The sequence below is a fragment of the Pocillopora damicornis genome, chromosome 12, assembly GCF_964200805.1.
Source record: "Pocillopora damicornis chromosome 12, jaPocDami1.2, whole genome shotgun sequence".
Taxonomy (NCBI): Eukaryota; Metazoa; Cnidaria; class Anthozoa; order Scleractinia; family Pocilloporidae; genus Pocillopora; species Pocillopora damicornis.
Window position 1 is genome coordinate 8,854,052 of NC_142681.1, and position 23,815 is coordinate 8,877,866.

Genomic DNA, 23,815 nt, shown 5'->3' on the forward strand with positions numbered 1-23,815 from the left:
ATCCTTTGACAGTTTCCATAGATTATCCAGAAAAAAGATTACAAGAAAACACAACGTATAAGCTAGAGGGTATAATCTTGAGAAAAAAAAGTCTCTTAACAATTTACAAGGAACGCAGAAGCAATAAAAAGGCAGGATTGCAAGTTAGAGTTTGGGAGGTGCAGTAAGAACAAGGAGCATGCCAATAAAAAGCATAACACACTGGGTTTGTGCCATACAAACAACCTCAAACCCTGTGATAAGGTCATGGACTGCCTACTGGTGAGCTTGGTGCTCTCCCTGTATCTGTGTACAGTTGGTTTGTAATCTGTTGAAGTTCTTTAATTCCCTGAAATGATCTTTCATACTTGTGTTGGACAAGAGATCGGTAAAAATGCACAGCAAACCATACCAAAACAATGCATACAGGTACTAATACCACAGAAGCAGCCACTGCCGCAGGCTCACTGTGATTGTAAAACTTCACCCAACAGAGTATTGCAATCTCTGCTAAAAAGAGAAGTGTTCCAAGACCAGTTGAGAAAATCCATACAATTTCTAACATTATGGATGTTTCAAAACGAAAAGAAGTAAAGACATCTTTCATTTTCCATAGATGTCTCAAACAAATAAACATAATCAGACATCTCCTTTGAAAGATTCACTTCTTAATAAAACATAGGATATGCTGCTCTTAAAGACAAGCACCACTACTATTTGAAAATTTCGTGTTGAATACCGCTAATATTAAAAGAAACGAGAAAAGTTCCAATCAACGGGATGTACTTTCTTGTAGGAGAACAATTTCTCATGATTTGCTTGCTTTGAAGAGAAAACGGATGAAGGTACTGCAATATCAGCCTGAAAAAACAATTTAATCTTTGATGGGGCTTGAACCTACTTTCGAGTCATTTGTAATCGAAGCCTTTTGATTTCGTAAAATGCAATTTTAAAATGTCATCATTTTGACTTTCAGTCCACAAGTCAATCGAGTATATGAGCTAAATTTAGGCCGTCCAGTTTTTACATGAAATGATTCTGAACTTACAGATCATCTAACTTTATCATGATTGCGTGCAATAGCTAACGTCCTTGCAGGCATGAACTAGAATATTATTAGAATATTAGTCCAGCTGACTAAACCACACTTCATGTCGTAGAAAAGTGACGAAAGAGTGACCAACCCTTCAGCTTTATAGGATTTTCCGCTATATAGTATTGACCGCTCGGGAAAAAGCAGGAATGACGACATGCATTACCATCAAAATACATTCATATCGATTTTTAACTCTATATATTATCTAACGCTGACGCGGGGAAAATCCAGACATGTCTATATATATTGGATACTCACTTGGGCTTCGAACCGCAGTTGGTTAAACTTAGCTTTAAGTCTTAAATTTAAATATTCCAGTTTTGGCTGATGGCTCATCAACTCGGTGATACAGGAAATAAAAGGCGCTGATGTCGAACGTTTCTTGAACGCTACCAAATGTTTACTTTTGCACTCAGACTTGGGAAATGACACACGGTAATCCAATCAATGTAGCAACACAAGATCTCTAACCCAAGTTTTTAATCCATTAAACTTCGTTTTCTGAGGATTGTTCAGACCCCCTTCCGTGATTCGATGAAACAGGCCAAGCAATTAAAGAAGCCAAATTTATTGGTAACAACATTATAAATGTTACAGTGCTAACAGCTAAATTTAAATCTTCAAAAGAGCTACATATGTTTCACATGTGCGAACTTGATCATCCCATTATGATTAAAATTAGGTCTAATAAACGACAATTGGTCATTTAGGTGAAAGGACTGTGTACTGTGTAGGACTGTGTTCCTTTTAAACTTTAGCCGGCGATTAAGCAATATTAAAAAATTGAAAAAGCACAAAAGTAATAGATATAAAATATGTCAGAATAATAACAGGAAGTGCTCTCAATAAACTAATATTACACCAATCTTATCTTAGTATTGTAAAAGAAATTGAGATCTAACTAAGTAGAAATTATTTAAAACAAGGTACAACGTTCTCAGGCAATTTACAGTAATAGAAAGAAGTTTGGAGTTTTTAAAGTTCAATTATCCCAAACTTATAGAGTTTTATACAAATACAAACAAATCCAGTAGCACTGCATAAGATGCCTACGTGCAGCTAGAAAGTTTCAATATTGATTGATTTTGATTCACTACCTGACTTTTTCAGTTTTTCTGTTTTCTTTTCTATTCACGTTACTGAAAATTATAAATGATAGAATTATTACTTGTTGACTCAAACTCTTCTAAGTAGAGAAACAATTCCGTGCTACTCTCGATTAAATGTCAAAAGCCTATGGCAAAAACGACTAACACAGCAACAAAATCAGAAAAAATCCATTCCCTAACCACTACCTTTTACCTTGGAGTTCAACAATCAATCTCAAAGAATACATAATGAATCACCAAATCGAGCCTTGTAAACATCTTCTTTTTAAGAAAAAAACTAATGTAGTCAACAAACCATTATGATATTAATACTCAACTCTGTGGATACAGAGCCATGTCCTTTGAAAATCGTTTGTGCGTGTAATCTTCTTGGCTTCAATTAGAACGCACGTTGCAAAACATTGTTAAAAATTCAAGTTTCAACCTACAAATGTGACAAGCTTTCACATGAGTCAATAAAATGTTTAAAGAATCGAAAGATTAGTGATGCTACTATTATAACACTTCATAACATGCGGCTACTCAAATATCTGAACCCGATGATTGTGAAAGTCAGTAACAACTATCCTACCATCACTGAGGACTGCTAAAGAAGATGGTCCAGTAAATTGTCCTATCTTTTTTCCTACTGAGCCAAATTTTCCTAGAAACTTTCCATTCACCTCAAACACCTGAATTCTGTGATTGTTTGTATCGCAGACCATCAGGTGCTCAGCTTTGTTAATTGACAAATGATAAGGTCCATTGAACTCTCCGTCCCCTGTTCCATACTTTCCAAATTTGTACAGAAAATGTCCAGCTTTGTCAAAAACTTTGATACACTGTTCCGCAAAGTCTGACGCTATAAGATATTCCTTATACTGGATACAGTGAATGGGTGTAGAAAAAGAACCCTCAGAGCCTATACTACGGAGAAACTGGCCGTTACGGGAAAATAACTTAATTTTCTTATTTCCGCTATCAGCCACAATACAATTTCCGTCACTACCGATGGATAACCCGTAAGGATAGCTGAGTTGGTGATCAAGATTTCCCTTTCCACCAAACTTGCTCAGAAACTCCCCCCGCCCACTGAAAAGTTGAATTCGATGATTAGCTGAATCTGCTATGAAGATGATTCCGTTTTCATTACCGATTGCAACCCCTATAGGCGAGTTAAACTCTCCCTCTTTATCCCCCTTAGACCCAAATGATCTTAAGTAAGTTCCATCACTACTAAATAATTGGACCCTGTTGTTATCATTGTCAGTGACTAAAATTTCATCGCGTTCGTTCACTGCTACTCCCCAGGGACATCTAAAATCTTCCATGACCGAACCATATTTTCCGAAGGATAATACGGGTCTGAACTGTCTAGGTTTTACTTTAGTGGCAAAGGGACTGTTACGAATGTGCTCTCCATTAACCTTCACAGACACACGGCATTTTCCGGTGTCTTTTGCAAAATAGCTGATCTTGTAGCTACCATCTTTGTTATCCAGGACTCGAGTCTCCGTTGCACAGTCATGGCCTTCCTGATTTTTGATCTCCACTGTTACATAGTCACGTTCTTCATAACATTGTTCTCCTTTAGCATTTCTTGTTGTCAACATTATGTTTGCTTCTAGTCCAATGGTCGGCTTACTGATTCCTTCTCCGGAGGCGCTAGACTCAGTTGGACTAGTAGGAAGAACTTTCACAAAGCCAATTCTGTCATTCCATACATGATCAAACAATCAATTCTTAGCTACAATTGGAGCGCACGTTGCAAAACATTGTTAAAAATTCAAGTTTCAACCTACAAATGTGACAAGCTTTCACATGAGTCAATAAAATGTTTAAAGAATCGAAAGATTAGTGATGCTACTATTATAACACTTCATAACATGCGGCTACTCAAATATCTGAACCCGATGATTGTGAAAGTCAGTAACAACTATCCTACCATCACTGAGGACTGCTAAAGAAGATGGTCCAATAAATTGTCCTATCTTTTTTCCTTCTGAGCCAAACTTTCCTAGAAACTTTCCATTCACCTCAAACACCTGAATTCTATTATTGTCTGCATCACAGACCATCAGGTGCTCAGCTTTGTTAATTGACAAATGATAAGGTCTATTGAACTCTCCGTCCCCTGTTCCATACTTTCCAAATTTGTACAGAAAATGTCCAGCTTTGTCAAAAACTTTGATACAGTGTTCCGTAAAGTCTGACGCTATAAGATATTCCTTATACTGGATACAGTGAATGGGTGCAGAAAAAGAACCCTCAGAGCCTATACTACGGAGAAACTGGCCGTTACGGGAAAATAACTTAATTTTCTTATTTTCGGTATCAGCCACAATACAATTTCCGTCACTACCGATGGATAACCCGTAAGGACAGCTGAGTTGGTAATCAAGATTTCCCTTTCCACCAAACTTGCTCAGAAACTCCCCCTGCCCACTAAAAAGTTGAATTCGATGATTAGCTGTATCTACTATGAAGATGATTCCGTTTTCATTACCGATTGCAACCCCTATAGGCGAGTCAAACTCTCCCTCTTTATCCCCCTTAGACCCAAATGTTCTTAAGTAAGTTCCATCACTACTGAATACCTGGACCCTGTTGTTACAACTGTCAGTGATTACAATTTCATCGCGTTTGTTCACTGCTACTCCCCAGGGATATGTAAAATCTTCCTTGGCCGCACCATGTTTTCCGAAGGATAACACGGGCCTGTACTGTCTGGGTTTTACTTCAGCAGCAAAGGGACTGTTTCGAATGTGCTCACCATTGACCTTCACAGACACACCGTATTTTCCGGTTTCTTTCGCAAAATAGCCGATCTTGTAGCTACCATCTTTGTTATCCAGGACTCGTGTCTCCGTTGCACAGTCATGGCCATCCTGATTTTTAATCTCCACTGTTACATAGTCACGTTCTTCATAACATTGTTCTCCTTTAGCATTTCTTGTTGTCAACATTATGTTTGCTTCTAGTCCAACGGTCGGCTCGCTGATTCCTTCTCTGGAGGCGCTCGACTCAGTTGGACTAGTAGGAAGAACTTTCACAAAGCCAATTCTGTCAGTCCATACATGATCAAACAATCTTTGATTTCTTACAAATCCAAAATCTGTAATGCTTTGATTGCCAATGGGAGGATAGGCTGACTCAACTTGACCCTGAAATGTTACTTCTCGAATTTTGTTTGATTGTATGATTTCAGCGCTAATATTCCGTTGCAGAATTGCCTCAGTAGCTTCGATGCCTGTTTCAGTTATTTTCACTTGTTTTTCAATCTCACTTCTTTGTATCTTCAGGCGATGTATGGACTCTGCAGCTCTGTTGTCTAAGTCATCAAAGGTTTCTTGCTTTTGTGCCTCGATAACCGCCATCGTACTGTCAACAAACTGTTGCACGCTTTTCTTTACGCTGGCGACATGTTCTTGAATTTTGGCGCAGTCCGAGTCAAGTCGAGCAATTTCTCGCCTTTTCTTCAATGCTGTTTTCTTCTGTTTCTCGATCGCAGACTTCGCAAGTAATTTTCGATCATCTGCAGCTTCTTTCAAAAGCATCTTGGTGTGACCGTCATGAGTAGTGGCAACACACGAATGGCAAATTGCAACACAGCAATCTTTGCAGAAAAACTCCAATTCCTTACCCTCGTGGCCACGGCTGCGACAAAATACCGGTCGCTTCAAAACATTTTCAAAATCTTGGTCTTTAAAGTCTTTGAGCGCTAATACACGGTGTTCCTTATTCGCTTTTATTCCATTGTGAAGACTGATGCAGTTAGCCTCACACCAGAAAGCACAACATTGAAAGCAGTAAAAGCTTTGGGAGCTGCTCTCTTCGCAATTTCCACACCTGACTTCAGTAGCATTGCACTCTTTGATGGCCAACACGTCAAGGAGACTGTTGATGCGAAAGTTGGTTGGAAGATCCTCAAGATTTCCACTTCTAGGAACATGAATCTCTTTTCGACATTCAGGGCATGCGATGATATCGTGGCGGCCACTCGTTCTAAGAATCCCGTTCAAACAATGCAGGCAAAAGACATGTAAACACGGCAGCGTTTTCGGATCAGTGAATGTGTTCATACACACAGAACAGGAGACCTCTTCATGAAGATTGTTTAGTAAGGTTTTGATATCCATGGCAAGATTCGGAGATAGAGAAAAATTACGGCAGAGAGAAAAGTTAAAAGCGAAACCACTTCAAGCCACCTCAAGCGGAAGAGAATCTTAAAATCACTCTTCAAAAACTCATTTATAATTCATAACCCCATTAACCTATCAAATGGTAGATAATACATCACGTGCAGTGACTTTATATCGATAAACCTCATCCTTATTAGTATGCGGTGTTTTATCAGAGATAAAGACGCTGCACGTGACTTATGAATATTAATTAATTATCAACACAGAAACTGACACAACAAATGGTGGGAACATATTTAAAGTTCTTTCAACAAATTTCACACAGTAAATTTACTTTTGCACCAAAATTAATAGTACAATTGTGAAATACACATCTGGAAAAATTCTCTATTCCATTAGTACTGTAATCTGGTAAAGGCATATTAGACAATACATCATCTGAAACTTCGAATTCAAGATCATGTTTTTCTCGTATGCTAATTTCTAACGTTCACAAAAGCATAATTGTTATGAACTCTCTTGACACACGCTTTTCCAAGAATGTTTTTGAGGCCGTTCAAAAAACTCGCAGCACGTGTTTTATCGGGTCAAAAACCCGATAAAACACTCCTGCTCGTTTTTTAAACATTACATAAAATCTGACCAATGAGGTAGCGTTATTGGGCATGTTTTGACGTACTGCTGACTTCTTGGGGCCTTAGTGACAGGATCAGTATTTCCTACACAGGAAAAAAAACATTGATGACTGTCTCCTTAAATTACTAATCGTTTGCGGTTCGCCATACTTTCGTATCCAGACATCTTTTAAGGCACTGCGCCAGGTAATCAGCCGATTGTGGCCCGTAAACGGTCCGATGATGTTACAAGGAGGTAAGAGAGTGTAAACTGAAAGAAGGTAATAAGTTGCGATCAATGAGCAGTGATGAAAGGTATTAAGTAAACACTTCATGGAGTTTACGGTCGATGGAACCTGTGATAATAACCCGTGGTAATAACCCATGTAATACATTTTTTGTTTCAGTTGTTTCATTGGAAGATCACTTCACGAGGTCTGATGGATATGTTCAGGTTTTCAATTCAATTGAGCAACGTCTATACAATTCTTTAGATTCTCTTAGATCAGAAAAGAGGCAAGAGGTGTGCAATACTAAGCTACGGCGAACCTGTGCGCAACTGATAAGCGCAGAGGCAAGACCGTAATTTATGGGCAGAAAGCTGCCTGAAAGGAAAAACTTTCTGAAAGGAAAGAGAGTAGTAGTCATTCTTATTTGAAAAGCAAAATTACATATAGGCTTTTTGTGAGTGCCAAACAGAGATGAAGTGCAAGACTTGGGACAAGTCTTCATGATATAAATATTGGTAGAGGAGGAGATTATATGCAGATTTTTCTGTGCGTGCCAAATAGAGTGCGAGAAAGAAAGAAAAAATGGTTGTAGTCATTTTCACCTGCAAAGATTTTATATGCTTATTTTCTCTCCATGTCGAATAGAGTGCCAGAAAGAATAAGAAATTAGTAGTCATTCCTACTAGAAAAGGCTTGCATATTTTCTCTCCATGCCGAACAGAGTGCCACAGAGAATAAGAAAGTAGTTACCTGATAAAATGTTACAAGCAGGTTTATTACGCGTGCCGACTAGAGCGCGAGAAGCAAATATCACGTAACATTACGTTAACATATACATACAGACTTTCCATACGTGCTAAATAGGATGCCAGAAAGAGTACGAGAGTAGTAGTCACTCTATCATGAAAAGTGTTTCCATCCTTGCAATGTTGGGGTCTGCAGGACTCTTGCAGAAAAAAAAAATACAACAGGGAGAGGTATGTGTGCGCCACACCTGGAGAAATGAACTTTTGGTTAAACCGATACTATATACGAGTTTTCTTTCCACAGATACATTTTGGAGGTGCTTGCTGAGGAAGTGATGACATTCCTAATCATGGATAGGGAAGGCTGTGATAATAGTTGAGCGACAGGGAAGCATTTGCTGAGGAAAAGCTGTTGAACACGGTTTACGCGGGAAAATGGGACGAGCTCCCCAGAGTAAACACCCACCAGTGCCGGATAGATATCGAGGGAGAGTTACAAAGGAAAAATGAAAATAGATTTGGAGACCAAGACAAGTTCTTTCCTCGTTTTGAAAAGAATGTGCGCAGAGGATCACCAGCAAATAACTGACGGGGTTCTCGATACCTCTAAACAACTTGATTTAGTTCTATAAGTAAAACTAGGTTAATTGCAGGTGTGCTGTTAAGTAATAAGTATTCTGATATTGTTAGTACGCAAATTAATCTAAACAGGACGAAATGGGAGAGAGAGGTGTTTTTAGTATGTAAATAATTTCCTAAATGATCACTTTCTTCCCTTCTTCAAACTTTTGTAAACTGTGGATATTATTTCTATGTTAGCTTTTCGTAACATTTGTATTATCTCTCCCTTAAAAGATTTTTCGTTTACCGCGCAGAACCATTTACAATAAACATATAATATTTTCATTATAAGATCTCGCTGTCGTTATTGCTCTGTTGGAAAAATTGTCGCCATCTAGATGAAAACAAAGCAGCCTGAGTATTAACTAAGCTGGGTTAGAATATGTACACTTTAAGGAGCTCAAGTTACGCACCGTTACACATTGAGTGCGAGACTCGCGCAAACAAATTATTTCTCATGTTCTTAGGTTGATATTGTTTTTCTGATTTAAAACTATTGATTCTGAGATAACAAACTGCTGCTTGACAGTAAGGTACCTGAAAAATAACCAGTAGTTATTTTTGTAAATATGATGTAATCCTTGTTCCCTTTGTACTGGCTTCAAACACTTTCCAGCAGCTGAAACTCTTGCTTAGAGCAAAGGCATGCATGTCTTAGCTACTCCATTTTTTCACAATTTTGCAATGGAATATTCCTCCATTCTCCCTCAGCAGGGTGATGCCTGCACTGTCACAGTCAAATGCTAAGTAGTCTAGAATCTTACTCTTTGTCGGCAAAATCACCTGGAAAGCTGTTTTTGACATGCAAAGAAATCTCCTGTGTACTGTCAAGATCAGCGATGTCAAAGGTGTCTAGTGACAAGAAAGGGTTTATCATAAACAAATTACAAAAACAAAACTTTGGACTTAAACTTACTGAGCAACACTTCACACCCTTAAACATCAGTATGCATATTCTCCAAACTGTTCTTTACATGTTTCCTAAGGTGCTGACAAGGAGAATTTGTTTAACAATAAAGAGAAAGAAAGAACTTCTTCAGTTGATGATCATTTCCTTTATTCTCATGACCTTAAAGTTTGATTCAGGGGTGACATTGTAAGGAGAGATCAGATGTTACATGTAGTTACCTTTCGGGGTAAAGTAAAAGTACCCCACAGAAAAGTCAGAGCAAATAAGATCGCAATGGACTTACTATAACCAACAATGATGACGACACTCTGATAATAACGGTGGTGGTTTAACCCTTTAACTCCCAAGATCTGATTGTTAATTTTCCCCTCTACCTGCCACACATTTCCTTGTCGTGTTTTGTAGGTTTTTGATGTTAGATCAAAGTAACACTTCTTCCTGATAAGTTTGATTATTCTCATTACCTGTTTGTTGGATGACGTATGGATATTATAAGGTAAAGTTATATGTTCATCACTTGTGGGAGTTTCTATTGTTTTACATCAATTTGTAACGTATCCCTCTAAAAGTGTTATTTGCCGCGGTTCTAAGAAGAGCAGCAAATTATTATTTTCAAGGTTATAACTTTTCGACAGTTTTTCTACTTTTCCATGTAGACATGGGAATAAAATGGCGGGATTTTACTAAGGCAAATCACTCTAAGCTGACATCGCTGCTGGCATTGGTGCTTTCTTCTACAATACATTTCTTTTAATTTACACCAATTTTCTTTGCGTGCATTTCAGTTTGATTATAGGTGGTGCGTAATGTATTTACAGTTTGTATTTATATGCGTTAGTTCAACCTCTCTACCTCGAGGTTCATGTTCAGTGTCTGGCTCTGCATTCGGGAGGGTTCAGGTTTCCTCCTCAGATGGAAAGGGGGTTTTTCCTGACGGGCAGCTGGCACACATCTGTAAATTACACCAGTGATCATAAAACTGTACTCCAGAGTTTGCTGTCACCATTATAATTTTTTCTTGTTGCTGCCTTTGCGGTATTTATGTGATTGTATAAATAAACGTGGACTGATACTTACTTTACGCTGAGCCTCTATCCAGCACAGATGTCAGTTTTCCTATTTCACAATGAGCCATTCACTTTCCCGATTGTCCACTATTTTGAAAATAGGGAATAGAGAAAACGCGACTATTATATCTCATCCTTTGACAGTTTACATAGATTATCCAGAAAAAAAGGTTACAAGAAAACACAACGTATAAGCTAAAGGGTATAATCTTGAGAAAAAAAATTCTCTTAACAATTTACAAGGAACGCAGAAGTAATAAAAAGACAGGATTGCAAGTTAGAGTTTTGGGAGGTGCAGTTAGAACAAGGAGCATGCCAATAAAAAGCATAACACACTGGGTTTGTGCCATACAAACAACTTCAAACCCTGTGATAAGGTCATGGACTGCCTACTGGTGAGCTTGGTGCCGTCCCTGTATCTTTTTACAGTTGGTTTGCAATCTGTTGAAGTTCTTTAATTCCCTGAAATGATCTTTCATACTTGTGTTGGACAAGAGATCGGTAAAAATGCACAGCAAACCATACCAACACAATGCATACAGGTACTAATACCACAGAAGCAACCACTGCCGCAGGCTCACTGTGATTGTAAAACTTCACCCAACAGAGTATTGCAATCTCTGCTAAAAAGAGAAGTGTTCCAAGACCAGTTGAGAAAATCCATACAATTTCTAACATTATGGATGTTTCAAAACGAAAAGAAGTAAAGACATCGTTCATTTTCCATGGATGTCTCAAACAAATAAACATAATCAGACATCTCCTTTGAAAGATTCTCTTATTAATAAAACATAGGATATGCTGCTCTTAAAGACAAGCACCACTACTATTTGAAAATTTCGTGTTGAATACCGCTAATATTAAAAGAAACGAGAAAAGTTCCAATCAACGGGATGTGCTTTCTTGTAGGAGAACAATTTCTCATGATTTGCTTGCTTTGAAGAGAAAACCGATGAAGTTACTGCAATATCAGCCTGAAAAAACAATTTAATCTTTGATGGGGCTTGAACCTACTTTCGAGTCATTTGTAATCGAAGCCTTTTGATTTCGTAAAATGCAACTTTAAAATGTCATCATTTTGACTTTCAGTCCACAAGTCAATCGAGTATATGAGCTAAATTTAGTCCGTCCAGTTTTTACATGAAATGATTCTGAACTTACAGATCATCTAACTTTATCATGATTGCGTGCAATAGCTAACGTCCTTGCAGGCATGAACTAGAATATTATTTGAATATTAGTCCAGGTGACTAAACCACACTTCATGTCGTAGAAAAGTGACGAAAAAGTGACCAACCCTTCAGCTTTATAGGATTTTCCGCTCAGAATGTGACCTGTATAGTATTGACCGCTCGGGAAAAAGCAGGAATGACGACATGCATTACCATCAAAATACAATCATATCGATTTTTAACTCTATATATTATCTAACGCTGACGCGGGGAAAATCCAGACATGTCTATATATATTGGATACTCACTTGGGCTTCGAACCGCAGTTGGTTAAACTTAGCTTTAAGTCTTAAATTTAAATATTCCAGTTTTGGCTGATGGCTCATCAACTCGGTGATACAGGAAATAAAAGGCGCTGATGTCGAACGTTTCTTGAACGCTACCAAATGTTTACTTTTGCACCCAGACTTGAGAAATGACACACGGTAATCCAATCAATGTAGCAACACAAGATCTCTAACCCAAATTTTTAATCCATTAAACTTCGTTTTCTGAGGATTGTTCAGACCCCCTTCCGTGATTCGATGAAACAGGCGAAGCAATTAAAGAGGCCAAATTTATTGGTAACAACATTATAAATGTTACAGTGCTAACAACTAAATTTAAATCTTCAAAAGAGCTACATATGTTTCACATGTACGAACTTGATCATCCCATTATGATTAAAATTGGGTCTAAGAAACGACAATTGGTCATTTAGGTGAAAGGACTGTGTACATAAAAAGTTCCTTTTAAACTTTAGCCGGTGATTAAGCAATATTAAAAAATTGAAAAAGCACAAAAGTAATAGATATAAAATATGTCAGAATAATAACAGGAAGTGCTCTCAATAAACTAATATTACACCAATCTTATCTTAGTATTGTAAAAGAAATTGAGATCTAACTAAGCACAAATTATTTAAAACAAGGTACAACGTTCTCAGGCAATTTACAGTCATGAAAAGAAGTTTTGAGTTTGTAAAGTTCAATTATCCCAAACTTAAAGAGTTTTATACAAATACAAACAAATCCAGTAGCACTGCATAAGATGCCTACGTGCAGCTAGAAAGTTTCAATATTGATTGATTTTGATTCACTACCTGACTTTTTCAGTTTTTCTGTTTTCTTTTCTATTCACGTTACTGAAAATTATAAATGATAGAATTATTACTTGTTGACTCAAACTCTTCTAAGTAGAGAAACAATTCCGTGCTACTCTCGATTAAATGCCAAAAGCCTGTTGGCAAAAACGATTAACACAGCAACAAAATCAGAAAAAATCCATTCCCTAACCACTACCTTTTACCTTGGAGTTCAACAATCAATCTCAAAGAGTACATAATGAATCACCAAATCGAGTCTTGTAAACATCCTTTTACAAATTATCAAACTGAATTCTTCTTTTTAAGAAAAAAAACTAATGTAGTCAACAAACCATTATGATATTAATACTCAACTCTGTGGATACAGAGCCATGTCCTTTGAAAATCGTTTGTGCGTGTAATCTTCTTGGCTACAATTAGAGCGCACGTTGCAAAACATTGTTAAAAATTCAAGTTTCAACCTACAAATGTGACAAGCTTTCACATGAGTCAATAAAATGTTTAAAGAATCGAAAGATTAGTGATGCTACTATTATAACACTTCATAACATGCGGCTACTCAAATATCTGAACCCGATGATTGTGAAAGTCAGTAACAACTATCCTACCATCACTGAGGACTGCTAAAGAAGATGGTCCAGTAAAATGTCCTATCTTTTTTCCTTCTGAGCCAAACTTTCCTAGAAACTTTCCATTCACCTCAAACACCTGAATTCTATGATTGTTTGCATCACAGACCATCAGGTGCTCAGCTTTGTTAATTGACAAATGATAAGGTCCATTGAACTCTCCGTCCCCTGTTCCATACTTTCCAAATTTGTACAGAAAATGTCCAGCTTTGTCAAAAACTTTGATACACTGTTCCGCAAAGTCTGACGCTATAAGATATTCCTTATACTGGATACAGTGAATGGGTGTAGAAAAAGAACCCTCAGAGCCTATACTACGGAGAAACTGGCCGTTACGGGAAAATAACTTAATTTTCTTATTTCCGCTATCAGCCACAATACAATTTCCGTCACTACCGATGGATAACCCGTAAGGATAGCTGAGTTGGTGATCAAGATTTCCCTTTCCACCAAACTTGCTCAGAAACTCCCCCCGCCCACTGAAAAGTTGAATTCGATGATTAGCTGAATCTGCTATGAAGATGATTCCGTTTTCATTACCGATTGCAACCCCTATAGGCGAGTTAAACTCTCCCTCTTTATCCCCCTTAGACCCAAATGATCTTAAGTAAGTTCCATCACTACTAAATAATTGGACCCTGTTGTTATCATTGTCAGTGACTAAAATTTCATCGCGTTCGTTCACTGCTACTCCCCAGGGACATCTAAAATCTTCCATGACCGAACCATATTTTCCGAAGGATAATACGGGTCTGAACTGTCTAGGTTTTACTTTAGTAGCAAAGGGACTGTTACGAATGTGCTCTCCATTAACCTTCACAGACACACGGCATTTTCCGGTGTCTTTTGCAAAATAGCTGATCTTGTAGCTACCATCTTTGTTATCCAGGACTCGAGTCTCCGTTGCACAGTCATGGCCTTCCTGATTTTTGATCTCAACTGTTACATAGTCACGTTCTTCATAACATTGTTCTCCTTTAGCATTTCTTGTTGTCAACATTATGTTTGCTTCTAGTCCAATGATCGGCTTACTGATTCCTTTTCCGGAGGCGCTCGACTCAGTTGGACTTGTCGGTAGAACTTTCACAAAGCCAATTCTGTTAGTCCATACATGATCAAACAATCGTTGATTTCTCACAAATCCAAAATCTGCAATGCTGGGATTGCCAATGAGAGGATAGGCTGACTCAACTTGACCCTGAAATGTTTCTTCTATAATTTGGTTTGACTGAATGATTTCAGCGCTAATGTTCCGTTGAAGAATTGCCTCAGTAGCTTCGATGCTTGTTTCAGTTATTTTCACTTGCTTTTCAATCTCACCTCTTTGTATCCTCAGCCGATGCATGGACTCTGCAGCTCTGTTGTCTAAGTCATCAAAGGTTTCTTGCTTTTGTGCCTCGATAACAGCCATCATGTTGTCTACAAACTGTTGCACGCTTTTCTTTACACTGGCGACGTGTTCTTGAATTTTGGCGCAGTCCGAGTCAAGTCGAGCAATTTCACGTCTTTTCTCCAATGCTGTTTTCCTCTGATTTTCGATCGCAGACTTCGCTTGTAATTTTCTTTCATTTGCAGCTTCTTCCAAAAGCATCTTGGCGTGTCCGTCATGAGTAGTGACAACGCACGAATGGCAAATTGCAACACAGCAATCTTTGCAGAAAAACTCCAATTCCTTACCCTCGTGGCCACGGCTGCGACAAAATACCGGTCGCTTCAAAACATTTTCAAAATCTTGGTCTTTAAAGTCTTTGACCGCTAATACACGGTGTTCCTTATTCGCTTTTATTCCATTGTGAAGACTGATGCAGTTAGCCTCGCACCAGAAAGCACAACATTGGAAGCAGTAAAAGCTTTGGGAGCTGCTCTCTTCGCAATTCCCACACTTAACTCCAATAACACTGCACTCTTTGATGGCCAACACGTCAAGGAGACGGTTGATGCGAAAGTTAGTTGGAAGATCCTCAAGATTTCCACTTCTAGGAACTTGAATCTCTTTCCGACATTCAGGGCATGCGATGATATTGTGGCGGCAACTCGTTCGAAGAATCCCGTTCAAACATTGCAGGCAAAAGACATGTAAACACGGCAGCGTTTTCGGATCAGTGAATGTGTTCATACACACAGAACAGGAGACCTCTTGATGAAGATTGTCTAGTAAGGTTTTGATGTCCATGGCAAGATTCGGAGATAGAGAAAAATTACGACAGCGAGAAAAGTTAAAAGCGAAACCACCTCAAGCCACCTCAAGCCACCTCAAGCGGAAGAATCTTAAAATTATTCATAAAATCAGAATCTGACTATCTGTTCTCTCCTCTAGCTGCCCCACATTTCCTTGTAAATAAGTCACGAGAATTTGGTGTTAGATCAGGACCACCAACGTCTACCTGATAAGTTTGAATATCCTCATTGCATGTCGGCTGGATAATGTATGGATATGATGGGGAGAAGTTACGTGTTAATCACTTCTGGGAGTTAAAGGTTAGGGCGCCGCGTCAGGTAATCAGCCGACTGTGGCCCGTAAACGGTCCGTTGAAGGGAAAGGTACGATTCTGTAAAGTGTAAAAATAAATGTTACAAGGAAGCAAGAGATAACAAACCGAAAGAAGGAAATAACTTGCGATCTATCAACAGTGATGAAAGGTATTGCGTAAACATGAAACTGCATGCACTATGGGAAAATGAAATTTGTGGCCACGGAATGAACGAGTCCACGTCGTGTAGAAACAAAAGCAATGAGTTTAACTCCTCAACGGTCAAATGACGTTAGTTGAAACTAAAATAATAAACAAATACATAAGTTTCACAATATTTGATATAAAGAAATAACAAACAACACGACGGAAAGAAGACTATAAAACACTTACATTATTACGGCCACAGGCAAGACCAACATTGATACTGCAAAATGCTGTGGCCAAAAAATGGAAAAGGAGAAAGACAAACTAAACATAGCGGTACGCTATTGAACTGCGCTTAGCGCGAAAAACATGAAGACAGGCGTATTGGTGATACATATCTAAATATATCGATAAATTATGCGATGTAGCAATAGGGCGGAAATAAAGTGGCGATAAAAACAACGAAAAGAAAAAGGTGCTAATGAAACAATAAGTAAAAACGTTGGCTCGCAAGACCTAAATAATAAACTTTGAACACGTGAAAAAATCAACATGAAAAAATTTCGCACTTAGAATTTACAAAACACCTAATGGAATTTACGGTAAATGGAACCCGTGACCATGTAATAAATATATGTTATTTGCCGGCTGGGAGGTCCGTATGGTGAAAAACTGTGACCGAGGTCTTGAAAATACTGCCCGAGGCCGTAGGCCGAGGGCAGCATTTTCAAGACCGAGGTCACAGTTTTTCACCATACGGACCGACCCTTAGCCGGTAAATAACATATTTATTGTTTTTAAACTTGACTAAATTCTTTCCGAAAGAACCCGAATGATTTGTGGACGTAAATACGGCAAGATCTTCCATAAACTGAACAATTTTTGAGTGGGTAAATGGTGGTTAAAATAGAGGTGATGCAAATTTAAGAGAGATGCCTCAGCGAAACATTTTCATTTCCGTAACGATAAAGGTGATTTAAAAGGCTTCCAAACAAACTTTGAAACATTATTTTTACAAGTATCTGTCACAATCTGACACCTGTCAATTAGAGAGCGCGCAAGAAAAAAAAAAAGCGTAGGAACATTTGAAAACAAACAGAACCAGTTTGGCAAGGACTGTCACGACAATGTTTTCTTCAAAATCAGTTAATGATCTAACGGAAAGTATTATTCACTCTCATCGACCATTCATTCATGTACGAAGATTTACCTCTGTTCATTAAGTAAACGGCGAGGAAAGTAATTGTGAGTAAATTCAATTTTTTTATTTTGAAGTTGTGAGAGTTTGCTCGTTTGTTTGCTGTAATGGCGTGTTTAACTCTGATCTTTCCTTCACAAAAACTAAATTCGAACGGCACACTCCAACGAGACACAAGGGAATGTAATGCGGCCTTTTCTAAAAAAAATTCCTTCAATTTCTGTTGTGCAATTTAAGGTACAAATGCCCAAATTGAACGGAATCGGAAAGACTCACCAGGAGCGTATATTTGTTGTAGAACTTAAATTAAAACTTCGCTCGCTCTTTCACTATGAACAAATTGCTCGAGAAAATTCAGATATTAAATGAATGAAAGTTCCATCGTTCAGTTTAACTGTAACCAAATACCTCACGTTTCAACTTTCTGGGTACTTTCTGTGAACGATTAAAATTAATTGCAGACGGTTTTTAGGCCGCTTGTCAACCAACGTAATGACACTATTGTTTATACAAAATTCATTCTGAAACCAATATTTTTCTGTCAACCAAAGTGATTTGATAGAGAGAAAAGAGAGGATTCATAAGTTATTTATCGGCTTGAGGTAGTGACCGACGTGTTTGCTTAAAAGTACTACCCAGCCGGAAAACGAGGTATATTTATGAAAAATGACAACGAAAGTTGGGATGTACTCGGCGACTCACGAAAGCGTTACCGTGGCCCGTGGGCAGAGATAGGAAAATACTGACCGGGTAAAGAACCAATCAGATTGCAAGATTCGTTACCGTGCCCTCTAAAAAAACAATAAATAGAGAATAATACATGGGCGCGTGTAGATGCGGAATTTCTCTTTGGGTGTTCAACTCGATAGCTCACGAGTGAGCGCAGCGAACGAGTGAGATGTCGCGTTGAACACGAGAAGAGAAATTCCATATCTACAATTAATTATGTATTATTTTGTTTATCATATAAACCCAAGAGCCCTTTACTGACAAGCCGACTTAATTAATGAATGAAAATAAATGAATCGACGATCCCCAAATAACAATCGTAGAGTGCGTTGGCGCTGACTCTTAAGATGGAAAAATGCGTTGAATCATGATTACAAAAACAACAATGGTCGTAATTTTCAATTTACAAAATTCTCATTTATTGACTTTGTCCTCACCGACAGAAAAAGTCTTTCAGGTAAACGGCCAAAGTCGGCCAGTGGCAGACCTTCCAGTTGACGATTTTCATTCTCAGCCGCGAGAAATGCCAACACCAAAGCCACTGAATACTTAACTTTCGGTTTTTCTTTTGGTACATTGTTTATTTTCCCCTTCCAGGAAAGTTTGAACTTCACTGTCTGTCAGCGATACGGATTTTTTTAGCGATTTAACCGCCACTATCCGAGAAAGTTCCGACAAACTATCTTGTATTGAGAATCGTGAAGGCTTTGCCGTTCAGTCATCAACCTGACCGAGTGGCGCCAAAGGCGGGTGATGTGTCAGCAGCTGATTGGCTATATCAACACACGTGAAAAAATACGAAATTTTTCCACGTGTGTTGTTACAGCTTTCCCCAGGGCCAGAAATCTCTGTATAACACCGCAGTTTATGTGATAATATTTTTTTTCAGTGGTTTCATTTAAAGATCACGTCACGAGATCTGATAGGTATGTTCAGGTTTCTAATTCAATTGAGTAACGTCTCTACAATTCTTTTAGTTCTCTTAGGCCCGAAAAGAGGCAGGAGGTTTACTAAGCTACGGCGAACTACAGAACCTGTGTGTAACTGGTGAGTGCAGAGGCGAGACAGTAATTTATGGGCAGAATGCTGCCTGAGAGGAAAGACTTTAAACTTTCTTGTTTACCTTGAGGTAAACAGTTATCAGATTTCTGTTTTTCCTCACAGGCAATTGTAATCATGATCCTCGAAAGTATTAGCACATGCAAACTTTGTTGTTTTTCAGATTTGCTGGAATTATGACTGGAATATGGAACATTCCTATGTGTAAAAGAACATTAATCGACTAAAAATCGTAATAGAAACAACCTAACTCTGAAGATGCTAGGGCTAGTGGATCAGCGACTAGTGCGTATTTAAAAGTTATCTATGAAGAGCGACACCGTAAGTAGAAGGGCACCTCTCCGAATCATTCCACATGTGCCATAAGACGGGAATCAGAGCTCACTCCAAAGGCTCAACTACTTTCAGTGCTCACTCAAGGCGCATAACTACATCTCCATGAAAAAACAAACAGACACACGCACCCACCCACACAACCCACACGCCCCGAATTTGCTCCAATGAATATCGAACGTTCGAAACGCTGGAAACAGCACAGGTGGCCCAAGCTTACAAGACACGAAACTTACACAAATGTCACTGGTGCACAGGATCTCACGTATGCGATCTCACTCAATGTATGTGGATCTCCACATACATTGCAAACTTAAAGACATAAGAGGAGTAATAAACGAGGCAGAAGATTCATTTCTTAATTAACAACAATCTTAGTAGATTTATTATCATTTTATTAAGTTTTCCCCATTTTTTTGCAACTTACATAGCAACAAAAGCCAGAGGTGAAAGAATTTTATAACCGATAAAACCTGACCTATGAATATGTGTCCTTAAATGAAGGAAATCAGCAAAGCAATATATCCGTACCAAAATTTTAACTTAGACTGAAACTAATACACTAATTATAAACCTAAACTAAAACATGGAAATACCTAGGGTACGACTGAGTACAAGTTGTTCAAAGAAGCCTGACTAGTGTATAGATTTGTATTGTAGAAATCAACCAATTGTGATCTGGAGAATCTTCTGGATCCATTTTGAAAGACTTACCTAGTGTCCTGCAAGAATTCAATTCATCAATTTTCTCACCAAGTAAAAACCTGTTTACTTCTTGCAGGCTTACCAGTAGATTTGTTTCTGTAATATAAAATGTGTCTAATAAATGTAATGTAAGATAACTTAATAAATTTGGTATAACAACCTACTTGATACTCTAGTAATCATTACCAATTCAAAATAGGTATTCTGTTGATGCAGGTTCTGAATAAAGTAAAAGTAAATAATACTAATTCCTTTGGAAATGTAAAATTATAGTCAAAATAATGAGAAATACAGCTAAACAGAATAGACACAACCTCAGTTCCCAATCAATTTTTATCACACAAATACTCCCACTGTCCATGTATAAACCACTTTGATTCAATAGGCTGTAATTAATATATCACCTTGGTGATGGAAGTAAATGAACCAAATCACATTAAGTTTGCAAAATCAGTCATACTAGCTATAGTAAACAAATACATAAAGCCTTCCCTGATTTAGTAAATGTCCTGAGAATAAACAGTGTTACAAAACACTTAAGAACTATTCAGAGTTCTGTGCTAAGTATAGAAGAAATTTTGCATTTCCATGCTTAAGTGTTATATGGGAGTCCTTATTCATATAAAAACTCAAATGACTGCATTCCACAATAATTTATAACTCTTCCACATTAATACAAAAAAGTACCACACAGAAAAGACAGAGCAAATAAGATCACAAAGCACTTATGATGACCAACAATGATGACACACTGATAATACTGGTGGTGGTTTAACCATTTAACTCCCAAGATCTCATTCTTAATTCTTCCCTCTATCTGCTACACATTTCCTTGTAACTTTTTGTATGTTTTTTATATTAGATCAAGATAACAACTTCTTCCTGATAAGTTTGAGTATTCTTATTACCTGTTTGCTAGATAATGTGTGGATAAATTATTAGGTAAAGTTAATATAAGTTAATCACTTCTGGGAGTTTCAAATCTTTTAAATCAATTTGTCACTTACCCCTCCAAAAGTCATTATCAGGTCTCTTCCCTTCACAGTTTCAATAGATTATCCAGAAAAAGGATTACGAGAAAACACAACATATAAGCTAAAGGGTATTATTTTGGTATTAAAATTCTCTTAACAATTTACAAGTAACAGAGAAGCAGTAAAAAGGGAGGATTACAAGTTAAGTTTTGGGAGGTGCAGTAAGAATAAGGTGCATCCAATAAAAAGTGTAACACACTGGGTTTTGCAATACAAATAATCTCAAACCCCATGATTAGGACATGGACTGCCTGCTGGTGAGCTTGGTACTGTCCCTGTATCTGTGTGCAGTTGGTTTGTAATCTGTTGAAAAAGATCTCTCCCTGAAAAGATCTTTCATACTTGTGTTGGACAAGAGATCGGTAAAAATGCACAGCAAACCATACAAACACAATGCATACCAGTACTAATACCACAGAAGCAGCCACTACCACAGGCTTACTGTAATTGTAAAACTTCACCCAACAGAGTATTGCAATATTGGCTAAAAAGAGAAGTGTTCCAAGACCAGTTCAGATAATTCCATGCAATTTCAATGTGTGTGAAGTTTTTCATGTGGAGAATTGCATAAAATTTAGGTGCCTTGTTGATGAATATTTGCCACGCCATTAATATTTGGCAAAATATAGACAGATATCATAAGTGCAAAGACATGAACTGAGATCAGAATGGTAGTCATCACACTGAATGCTATCAAAAGTCCTTCTGGTATACCTGATTCTACCTGAATTTCCACCATGGCTACCTAAACAGGGAAAAGGTCCTGAAAGAACAGAAAATACATTGAAGTGTTCTGTCCAAGGATAATACAGCAACAATAATTTATACACACATGGTGAGATAATCATTGAAGTTTTGCATATACATATGGATACTCTTCCCTATGCTCAAAACCCTTTTCCTTTTCAATTCTTTTTTCCCAAAAAGGTGCTACATTAAACACCCAAACAAAATAAAACTGCTAGAATACACCCTCCTTTGAGTAACTATCCATGAAAAGTCTGGTCATTAAGCACAGCAGTAACATTTTCTTACCACTTTCTCTTCAAGGGCACCAGATGACTATTATACATGATGGAATATGGAAATGAGCTTCCTACTCCCCTATTTATATCTGGCTAAAAATATTGTATCTCTATAGGACAGAGTATCCCTTCATGTAACCCGTGATAAGTTGCATCCCCTATCCTGGCTCCATTTAATCTTTTTAACTCCCAAGATCTGATTGTTAATTCTCCCCTTTTGCTGTTACACATTTCCTTGTAAATTAGTTATGAGAATTTGGTGTTAGTTCAAGATAACAACTTTAACCGGATAATTTTGATTATTCTCCTTACATGCCTGCTGAATTATGTGTAGATATTGTAGAAAACAAGTCGCATGTTAATCAATTCTGGAAGTTAAAGGGTTAAGTAGGAGACAGCCCCTTCTATCGGTTTACCAGCTTGATGGCCCATGCAGGATGCTGTAAGAAGACAAGAAAAGTCTATAAATCACTTGTCTCCAGATCATGATTTACAAACTTCTCAAGTATTCTTCCATTATTATGCCAGGAAATGATTGAAAGAGAAGTCTACTGCTTTTAAAAAAAGTAAATTTAAAATTTTCTATGGTTTACTGGTTTAATAAATGATAGGTTTGTGATCAATCAGGGTGCTTATAGCATCTCTGCTGTATTATAAAACTGAATGTTCAACTTCCACATCACAAAAAGATCACGCAAAGATTTAATGACTAGTCCAAATACAATAAACCTATCCGCAACGGATGGAAAAAATAAAACCGCTATGCAAATGTGGAAAAGGTAAATTTCTCACAACAACAAGGACTTGCTATAAACAATCAGAATTAACACATAAAAGTTATTTAAATTTATAACTAAACACACTTTAATAAAAAAAAATTCCATAAAAATTCCCTCGCTCATTTTCTGTGATAAACATTAGAAACAATCAATTAAGCCGTATTCTGTTTCCTAAAGTTAGAAAATTAGAAGCATTAAAACACTTACCATAGCAAAACCTGACATCAGAGCCGATGTGCGACTTGATGCTTTCAACTCTCCACGGGTGAGAAAGAGTCTTTTCACCGTCAATTTTTGAACACACCCTTCTTCTGCGCGCTTTACGTTAGCTTAATCCCATTTTTTATTACCATCAGGATGTCATTCTCTGTTCAAGGCGATTTCTTTGGAGTGTAAGTACTACATGGCCTTGTTTTATTTTGGCGTAATACCCGCTGACCAATCAACGTGATTGTGATTGCGTGACAGGTATAGTCACGCCCTTTAATAATATGGGCGTCAAAACAAAAAGTGAAAACATCATTAATTTTTCGTAGATGTCTAGAGCAAGTACATACAATCAGATACCTTCTTTGAAAAACTCTCTTAATAATAAACACAGGATATGCTGCTCTTAAAGACAAGCACCGCAACCATTTGGAAATTTTGTGTGGAATATGTTAATATTTAGAGAAACTAGAAAAGTTCCAATCAACGTGATGTGCTTTCTTGTAGGGGAATAATTTCCCATTATTTACTTGAAGAGTAATTGCAATTTCACCTTGAAAAAGAATTTGGGCTTTGATGGGGCTTGCACCTGCTCTCGAGTCTGAAAACCAAATCATCATAAGCGAAACCTTTTAGTTTCGTAAAATGCAATTTTAAAATGTCATCATTTTGACTTTCAGGCCATAAGTC

The 23,815-nt window shown here is 37.6% G+C and overlaps 2 protein-coding genes and 1 pseudogene across 3 annotated transcripts; all 3 read right to left on the reverse strand.

Moving 5' to 3' along the window:
- Window positions 1–2,475: 2,475 nt before the first annotated feature.
- Window positions 2,476–6,395, reverse strand: LOC149036359 (E3 ubiquitin-protein ligase TRIM45-like). 2 transcript variants are annotated; one of them, XM_089189897.1, is made up of 2 exons: window positions 5,188–6,361; window positions 2,476–3,843 (listed from the first exon to the last, which is right to left on the reverse strand). In XM_089189897.1, the coding sequence occupies exons 1-2, from the start codon at window positions 6,300–6,302 to the stop codon at window positions 2,703–2,705; spliced, it is 2,256 nt and encodes a 751-aa protein (XP_089046023.1). In that variant the 5' UTR covers window positions 6,303–6,361; the 3' UTR covers window positions 2,476–2,702. The 2 variants fall into 2 exon arrangements, with proteins under 2 accessions (XP_089046023.1, XP_089046022.1); XM_089189896.1 differs by lacking the exon at window positions 2,476–3,843 and having other exon boundaries at window positions 3,933–6,395.
- Window positions 6,396–10,853: 4,458 nt separating this feature from the next.
- LOC113676133 (calcium release-activated calcium channel protein 1-like) lies at window positions 10,854–23,742 on the reverse strand (annotated as a pseudogene).
- On the reverse strand, window positions 13,089–15,702 carry LOC149036360 (E3 ubiquitin-protein ligase TRIM45-like). Its single transcript, XM_089189895.1, has one exon. The coding sequence runs from the start codon at window positions 15,609–15,611 to the stop codon at window positions 13,365–13,367; it is 2,247 nt and encodes a 748-aa protein (XP_089046021.1). The 5' UTR covers window positions 15,612–15,702; the 3' UTR covers window positions 13,089–13,364.
- Window positions 23,743–23,815: the final 73 nt, after the last annotated feature.